The sequence below is a fragment of the Oncorhynchus gorbuscha genome, linkage group LG07 (assembly GCF_021184085.1).
Source record: "Oncorhynchus gorbuscha isolate QuinsamMale2020 ecotype Even-year linkage group LG07, OgorEven_v1.0, whole genome shotgun sequence".
Lineage (NCBI taxonomy): Eukaryota > Metazoa > Chordata > Actinopteri > Salmoniformes > Salmonidae > Oncorhynchus > Oncorhynchus gorbuscha.
The window spans coordinates 65,177,824-65,187,342 of NC_060179.1; the positions used below are offsets into that span (position 1 = coordinate 65,177,824).

The 9,519-nt window shown below is 43.6% G+C and overlaps 1 protein-coding gene across 1 annotated transcript in view; it reads right to left on the reverse strand.

The window, feature by feature from the left end:
* Positions 1-9,187, reverse strand: part of tekt3 (tektin 3) — a 31,624-nt gene extending 22,437 nt beyond the window's left edge. The window contains exons 1-3 of the mRNA XM_046355284.1: positions 8,603-9,187; positions 3,135-3,218; positions 2,958-3,028 (exon numbers count right to left, since the gene is read on the reverse strand). Coding sequence (XP_046211240.1) covers positions 2,958-3,028; positions 3,135-3,218; positions 8,603-9,187 — 740 coding nt within the window. The remainder of the gene's footprint in view (positions 1-2,957; positions 3,029-3,134; positions 3,219-8,602) is intronic.
* Between the last annotated feature and the right edge of the window lie 332 nt (positions 9,188-9,519).

Genomic DNA, 9,519 nt, shown 5'->3' on the forward strand with positions numbered 1-9,519 from the left:
CTTATCTAGCTTCTCTGGCTGCTCCATGCAGACTGGCAGCTCTGGCTGCTCCATGCAGACTGGCAGCTCTGGCTGCTCCATGCAGACTGGCAGCTCTGGCTGCTCCATGCAGACTGGCAACTCTGTGCAGACTGGCAGCTCTGACTGCTCCATGCAAACTGGCAGCTCTGGCTGCTCCATGCAGACTGGCAGCTCTGGCTGCTCCATGAAGACTGGCTGCTCCATGCAGACTGGCAGCTCTGGCTGCTCCATGCAGAATGGCAGCTCTGGTTGCTCCATGCAGACTGACATCTGTGGCTGCTCCATGCAAGCTGGCAGCTCTGGCTGCGCTAAACAGGCAGGAGACTCCAGCAGCGCTGTAGAGGAGGAAGGCTCTGGCAGCGCTGAACAGGCGGGAGACTCCGGCAGCACAGGAGAGGAGGAAGGCTCTGGCTGCGCTAAACAGGCGGGAGACTCCAGCAGCGCTGTAGAGGAGGAAGGCTCTGGCTGCGCTGAACAGGTGGGAGGCTCCGGCAGCGCTGTAGAGGAAGGCTCTGGCTGTGCTAAACAGGCAGGAGACTCTGACAGCGCAGGAGAGGAGAAAGGCTCCGACAGCGCTGAACAGGCGGGAGGCTCCGGCAGAGCAGGAGAGGAGAAAGGCTCTGGCAGCGCTAAACAGGCGGGACGCACTGAAGGCCTGGTGCGTGGTGCTGGCACTGGTGGTACTGGACCGAGGACATGCACAGGAAGCCTGGTGCGGGGAGCTGCCACCGGAGGACTGGTGTGTGAAGGTGGCACAGGATGGACCGGTGTACTGGAGAGCCTGAGAGCAGGACTGGCACAGGACGTGCAAGGCTAGGGAGGTGCACAGGAGGCCTGGTGCGTGAGGCTGGCACAATCTTCACCAGCCGACTAACACGCACCTCAGGACGAGTATGGAGCGCTGACCCAGGTGCCATCAAATCCCCGACACACTCCGTCGGACGAATATCGTACCTAAAGCACCAAACTAGCAACTCCCTCATTACTCTTTCCTCCAATTTCCCCATTAACTCCTTCACAGTCTCCGCTTCGATCACCTCTAACACCAGCTCTGGTTCTGGTCTCCTCCTTGGCTCCTCACGATAAACAGGGAGAGTTGGCTCAGGTCTGACTCCTGACTCTGCCACACTCTCCCTGAGCCACCCCCCCCCCCCCCAATACATTTTTGGGGCTGACCAAAAACCAGCGCCTCTCAGCTCTCGCCACCTCCAGTTCTTATTTGGGGCGGCGATATTCTCCAGGCTGATCCCAGGGTCCTTCTCCGAACAATTCATCCTCCCATGTCCGTTCCTCCTTTCGATGCTTCTGCTGTCGCTGCCTGTTGACACGCCGCTTGGTCCAGTTGCGGTGGGTGATTCTGTAACGGCTCTCTTCTATCTCCTCCTCTGATGAAGAGGTGGAACAAGGATCGGACCAAAATGCAGCGTGATAATGATTCATGATATATTTTAATGAAGGAAAAACTATACATGCAGAAACTACAAAAATAATTAAATAAAATAATGAAAACCAAAACAGCCCTATCTGGTGCAAACACAAAGACAGGAACACACCACAAAATAGACCCATGTCACACCCTGGCCTGACCAAATAAAGAAAGAAAACACAAAATACTAAGACCAAGGCATGACAACAGTTTGAAAGATATGGCAAATAGAAAAATAATATATGGGAGAGGTTGAGGAAGGACGAGAGTTAAAAACAAATGGAAAAAGTGTCCATTAAAATAACATAAAATTGATCAGAAATACAGTGTAGACATTGTTAATGCTGTAAAGGACTATTGTAGCTGGAAACGGCAGATTTTTAATGGAATATCTACATAGGTGTATAGAGGCCCATTATCAGCAACCATCACTCCTGTGTTCCAATGGCACGTTGTGTTAGCTAATCCAAGTTTATCACTTTAAAAGGCTAATTGATCATTAGAAAACCCTTTTGCAATTATGTTAGCACAGCTGAAAACTGTTGTTTTATTAAAGAAGCAATACAACTGGCCTTCCTTAGACTAGTTGAGTGTCTGAAGCATCAGCATTTGTGGTTTTGATTACAGGCTCAAAATGACCAGAAACAAAGACCTTTCTTCTGACACTCGTCAGTCTATTCTTGTTCTGAGAAATGAAGGCTATTCAATGCAAGAAATGACCAAGAAACTGAAGATCTCGTACAACGCTGCGTACTACTCCCTTCACAGAACAGTGCAAACGGTCTCTAACCAGAATAGAAGGAGGAGTGGGAGGCCCCGGTGCACAACTGAGCAAGAGGACAACCCTACCCGCAGGTCACATAATTCTGTCTTACAACGTTTTGGGTGGTTCCTACTGGAAACTAGCCAGAGTTCAGATTCTAATATGTGATTTATCTTTGTTAAGTATAAGAGTAACCAATCAATTATGCACAAACATAGATATTGAAGTAAACAATTCTGAAAATCAACCTGCTATAGAGCATGCTTGGAAATATGATAATGATGGGCATGGTTTTGGTTCAAAGTGATGCGTATGATTTTTAGGGTTGAACTAGCTCCTTAATAATATAAGGCCTTATGAAATACATATGGTATTGTGTTAAATACTAAAAAAAAAACTTACTCACTTAGGATCTCACTTGGTGAAGTCCATAGGACTGAAAATGGATGAATGCAACAAACATGTCACTGTCCCTAACAAATATAGTCATGAGTGGTAATACAATTTACACGAAAGACAAGGCACTCTGGGAAATATTTGAATAAGGCTGTACACCAAACAGTATGTATTTTAATACGGTTCTGGTGTCTATATGGGTCCACAGACTTAACACAGTCACTGTTGATTTATCCCTCTCTGTGTTGATTTCTCCCTTTTTTTTACACTGGAGGATTTGCTATGTAGTTTTCAAACAGTGAAGGCCTATTATACAGTAGTCCTGTCCATACTCTAGGAGTGTAGACTCACGCTAGTTGAGCGATGGCTTTGTCTAGATGTCTCCTCATCCTCTCCTGGCATGACTTAATGGTCTCCACTTCCTGGTTACATAATGAGCAAAACAGGTATCAGTTCAGTTAATAAAGTTCTGATCATTAGGATTAATAGTCATAAGTCATGATTGTATTGACATGTCTTTGTTTGTACCCTTATGAGATCTTTCTCCACGTTGTCGTGAACCAGATCAATGGACATTCGCTTCTCTCTGTGATACAGGCATTCTTGGGACACCTGTTGATGGTCACACAATATTAATTTAGTGTCCCGAATGGCACCCTATTCCCCTACATGGTGAACTACTTTTGACCAGGGCCCATCGTGCACTACTTTTTGATTAGAGTCCGATGGGCTCTGGCCCAAAGTAAGCACTATATAGGAAATATATTAGTGCAGTAGTATAAAGTACAGACAGAGTCTGGTGTGGTAGAAGGATGGTCTTCCAATCTAATGGCCAAATAACTCTACGTTATCTAATATTAAAAACAAAAACAATGTTTTAGCTGAAAATTAGGCATTGGTCTGAAGCTGAAAAATAATGGAAATTCACATGCGCACCACAATGCCCACTCCACCCATTCTCTACCCAGATTTTCCAGCACACAGCTCTGACCTACTGAAGTAGGTATGTTGGTCTGTTGTACTTGAAACAATGTGTAGGCAGGTGTATTCGAATTCAAACCTTCTCAAACAGCCTAATTTATACTCTTACAGGAGGTGCTCCCACAATAATGGGATTTGTACCGCATACATGGTAAGTATTTGATTCTTCACACAACACAGTTAGACATTATCCCATTCCACTATCTTTTCAATGTTTTTTTTATTACATGAAAGCAAGCTTTGCTTTTATACTTACAAGACCCTCAGGCTTGATTTAGTTAGGGGTTTTGTTGTGTAGTAATGTATTTCCTTCAACTTTTTTATTTTATTTTTTACATGTCATTGAGAAAAATAACATCCTCTTTTTGGTCATTATGTGTCCAACATAACAACAGGGGTATTGTGTTGGACACAGTCACTCATCCAGATATAATGAGCTAGCCTGTTTGCATTCCTGATTTACAGTGCATTTGGAAAGTATTCCTCTTTGATCTCCCCCCAAACCCCATAATGAAAAAGTGAAAAAGTTATTTGATTTTTTAAAGCGAATTTATGAAAATGTTATGCAGGTGAATGAGGACCCAAAAGCGACTTGGCGAAAACAGAGTCTTTAATCCAGTAAAGTAAAATACAATCAAAAAACACAATTTCCACTCGTAATGACGAGAACAGACTGGAGACTCGATCTTGAACTGCAGGTTGCCTCGGGAAGGCACTTGAACTTAGCAGACTCAGACACCTGCTCACCACGCAGTATCTGAGGGAAACACGACACGACAGGGCGATACACAAACACAGCACGGTGAACAATAGACAAGGATCCGACCGGGCAGAAACGGAAAACAAGGGGAGAAATAGGGACTCTAATCAGGGAAAAGGATAGGGAACAGGTGTGGGAAGACTAAATGATTGATTAGGGGAATAGGAACAGCTGGGAGCAGGAACGGAACGATAGAGAGAAGAGAGAGAGGAAGGGAGAGAGAAAAAGGGGAACGAACCTAAAAAGACCAGCAGGGGGAAAATGAACAGAGGGAAAAGCAAAATGACAAGACAAAATAAGACAAAACATGACAGAAAATAAAAAACCCGAAAAACCCTGCATTGAGCATGTCATTTGAAAAATGATTAGTGTTTTTGTTAACAGAGGGATGTGATCAAATCAAATCAAACTTTTTGTCACATGCGCCGAATACAACAAGTATAGACCTTTCCGTGAAATGCTAACTTACAAGCCCTTAACCAACAGTGCAGTTCAAGAAGAGTTAAGAAAAAAACCTTTGTTATGAGTCTCAAAAGAGTTTAAAAAAAAACTTTTGTTATGAGTCTCAAAATTGAGCTCAGATGCATCCCATTTCCATTTGTTATCCTTGATGTTTCTACAACTCGATTGGAGTCCATCTGTGGTAAATTCAATTGATTAGACATGATTTGGAAAGGCATGTGCCTGTCTATAAAGATCCCACAGTTCACAGTGCATGTCAGAGCAAAAACAAAGCCAATAGTTTGAATGATTGTCCAGGATTGTGTCGAGGCACAGATCCAGGGAAGGGTACCAAAGAATGTCTGCAGCATTGAAGGTCCCCAAGAACACAGTGGCCTCCATCGTTTGGAACCACCAAGACTCTCCCTGCCAAAATGAGCAATTGGGGCGAAAGGCCTTGGTCTGGGAGGTGACCAAGAACTCGATGGTCACTCTGACAGAGCTCCAAAGTTCTTCTCTGGAGATGGGAGAACCTTCCAGAAGGACAACCATCTCTGCAGCACTCTACCAAACAGGTCTTAATGGTAGAGTGGCCAGACGGAAGCTACACTTCAGTAAAAGGCACGACAGCCTGCTTGGAATTTGCCAAAAGGCATCTTTGAATGCCAAGCGTCACGTCTAGTGGAAACCTGGCACCATTCCTATGGTAAAAAATTGTGGTTGCAGCATCATGCTGTGGGTATGTTTTTAGCGGCAGGGACTGGGAGACTAGTCAGGCTTGAGGGAAAGAAAAACGGAGCAATGTACAGAGAGAGCCTTGATGACAACTTGGTCCAAAGTGCTCAGGGCCTCAGATAGGGACAACGGTTCACCTTCCAACAAAACAATGACCCTAAGCACACAGCCAAGACAACACAGGACTGGTTTCAGGACAAGTCTCTGAATGTTCTTGAGTGGCCCAGCCAGAGCCTGGTCTTGAACCCAATCAAACATCTCTGGAGAGATTTGATAATAGCTGTACAGTGACGCTCCCCATCAACCTGACAAAGCTTTAGAGGATCTGCAAAGAAGAATGGGAGAAACTCCCCAAGTCCAGGTGTGCCAAGCTTGTAGCGTCATACCCAAGAAGACTCGAGGCTGTAATCGCTGCCAAAAGGTGCTTCACCAAAATACTGGGTAACGGGTCTGAATACTTATGTAAATGTCATATTTTCATTTTTAATAAATTAGCAAAAAATCTAAAAAAACAGTTTTGCTTTGTCATTATGGGGTATTGAAAAAACTATTCCATTAATTTTAGAATAAGTCTGTAAACCTACCAAATCATATCCAATCAATTGAATTTACCACAGGTGGACTCCAAGTTGAAGAAACATCTCAAGGATGATCAATGAAAACAGGATGCACCTGAGCTAAATTCCGAGCCTCATAGCAAAGGGTCTGAATACTTATGCCGTGACTTGACTTTAACGTTAATTTGAGGACTGTTATTTATCTAATCAACTAACTATGTTTAATTGTTACCCAATTGAACTTAATAATGTAACAATGAACTCATTAGGATTTGGGCACATTGAGAGTGGTTCTTTTAAGAGTTACCATCTCCCAAAGTCAACTCGAAAAGGTCTTTACCTATCACATCTATAAACAGTCAACTTCTAAATCATAACCTTGTATCATATCATCATTCTGAACAGTTGTAACCTCCTTGCACCTGCAATGATTAAGTATTACACATATAGGTTTAATTATTTATTTACTAGCTACTTAAATGGCAACACAGGATAAACATACACACTTAACATGTTAAAAACAGGTCCCTAGCAAAATGACACAACATGGCTGCTTGTTACTCTAACTTAATAAGACTCTAACTTAATAAGATTCTAACGTAATACTCTAACAGTAATCATATACTTTGCACACAAACCGCCGTCTTCGTTGAGCAAGTATTCATGATTGTTTATATATGAAATGTCTGGGTTCGCCATGTATCTCTCTCTGAACCAGGCCTCCTTGGAAAGGGGGTTGGGTCTTTTCCCGGCATGCTTGTAAGGCTCTGATTGTCCAAAAGGGTTCCAACAAGACTTCTATTGTTGTTTTCTTCTGTAGTTGTCTGGTATCCAGTGACTTGTCGTGTAAACCTGAACAGGACAACAGAGTTTATGTTCCTTCCATTCGCTCGTGAAGATGCTTCTTTGAAGATAGGCTAGCCAGCCAGGTCGATGGTTCCCAGTGGGGTAATGAGAGTAGTATAATACGGTGGTTTGAGCAGAGTAGTAGGATGGTCCTACTTAAATTCGCTTTCAAAGATACTTTACTTAGGACAGCTTATCAGTTGCACCAGTGATTTACACAGTTTGGTTCCGTCAGACTGACACACTCTCTGACCTCACTCGGGGGCGTGACTTGTCACTTGTACAAAGTAAGGTAAAACAATTATCTCTTATAGTTTCTCAAATCACAGCAAGCGGTACCGGAGTGCCAAGTCTAGGACCAAAAGGCTCCTTAATAGCTTCTACTCCCAATCTATAAGACTGCTGAACAATTAATTAAATGGCCACCGGACTATTTATATTGACAGCTACTCGCTGTTTATCATCTATGCATCGTCACTTCACCTCTATCTACATGTACAATTTACCTCATCTAACCTGTACACACTGACTCGGTGCCGGTACCCCCTGTATATAGCCTCGTTATTGTTATTTTATTGTGTTACTCTTTATTATTTTTTACTTAAGTTTATTTGGTAAATATTTTCTTAACTCTTCTTGAACTGCACTGTTGGTTAAGGGCTTGTAAGTTAGCATTTCACGGAAAGGTCTATACTTGTTGTATTCGGCGCATGTGACAAAAAGTTTGATTTTATTTGATCACATCCCTCTGTTATCTAAAACACTAATCATTTTTCAAATGACATGCACAATGCATAGCATGGAAACTTTTCACATGTAGTGGGTATACTTTCCAAATTACAGTATTTCCTTTATAACATTTTTAATGACATCACAAAATAACATACAATTTACATTAGTGTTCTATAGATCGCCTCTGACCATTCTCAATGTTCTATGTTAGAAATATTGCTCTAGTATTCACTTTTGAACGTGTTAGAGTTCCGGGAAAAATAATCTTGAAACAAAGAGCATTCCTTGGGTGAATATTGTAGAGGGAGACCTGCATCTTCTCCACTTGATTCGAGTAGGTGTGTCCAGACTTTTGACTGGTACTGTATATACACAAATTATGATTTGATTGGTATGACTCGCTATACAGTGAATATACATTCTTTTCATAGGTTCCAATTACTTATTAGAGGTCCTCTCTGAAAACGATCTATTGCTACCTGATCTCCACTACCGTGTGTGGGTCCTTCATGTCACCAGATCTCCAGCCAGATCAAGTTGACGCTACTATACACCCCAAAGAACTTTGGGTTAGGACAAATGACCACCGGTGCTGTTCTGTGGAAGGTTGCCTGGTTGCCCAGCAACCTTAACAGGACACGTGTGACCTAATTTAGAGTATTGTGAATGATGACCCCGTCTGCTCTGAAGTTGTGTGAAGAACCAATAACTCTACTGTCACTTTATCCACCACCATCAGACACAGTAAGATCCTGTGTTGAGTAAGTGACATGCATGGATGATTAAATAGGTGCACTGGAGATGGAGTTTGTTATGCTTTATACTACACAATCTGCATTTCTGTGTGAATGCATTGTGTACTGTTGGAGTTTCAGGACACTCTTACATAGAGCTTAGCACGCACACGTGCAAGCGCGCATGCACGCACGCACACACACCATTACCTGCAGAGGCCCCTCGGTCTCCTGCAGGGCTCTCTCCAGCCTTCTCTTCACCTCAGTGAGGGCCATGATCTCGCTCACCATGTTGTCTATCTCCTGGTTCAACTCTGACCTCCAGAAACTAATGTCGTTGAGGCGTTCACCGATGTTCTTACTGGTGGTCTCCTGGGTCCTCCTTGTCAGCTGCTCTTTATCCTGCATCAACCTGATGGTATCCCTCCTCAGCCGCTCCGCACTGTTCCTGGACGACTCCGACTCACGGTAGTTGCTCTGGTTGGACTTGTACCAGTCGTCTGGGGTGTAGCGGGTGATCATGGCTGACCGGTTTGACGGGTAGAACATGGTCTTGGCCCGGACCAGGTCGAAGCCTAGGTTCTCCCTCTGGATGGAGGAGAGGGAGGGGATGGCGGCAGTGCTGCCTGTGCGGTAGTAGGCGTTAGTCCTCCAGGGCTGGTTGGCACTGGGGTTCATGGCCAGCACAGGCTGGTTGCTCCGGTAGGAGGACACCATGTTGGAGATGGCTGGGAAGTATTGGCTGGTTTTGGGTCGGGTGTACTCCGCCGTCAAGGTGGATCCCATTAGCTCCATTTGTCGCTCGTCTTCTCAGGGCTCTTCTTTTCTCCTGAAAACATGCAATATTGGATCTGTGTATTAGTGTATTTGCATATCACATGTCATCTGTTATCATTAAGTCTTTATAAGACTGCGAAAGATTGGTATCTGTCTCTTATATTTTCACAAGACCAACACATTCTAATGTCTTCTAGGTTTGAAAAAGAGTCGTGATTTAGCCATTTTGTCAATAAATGGATGATTATCTGTCAAACAGTTGAGTCATTCTATCGTCGTTTGCAGTCAACAAATGCTTCACTAAACATGTCATGACGACTGATTTAATTGAGAATCTTTGAAGGCAAAGA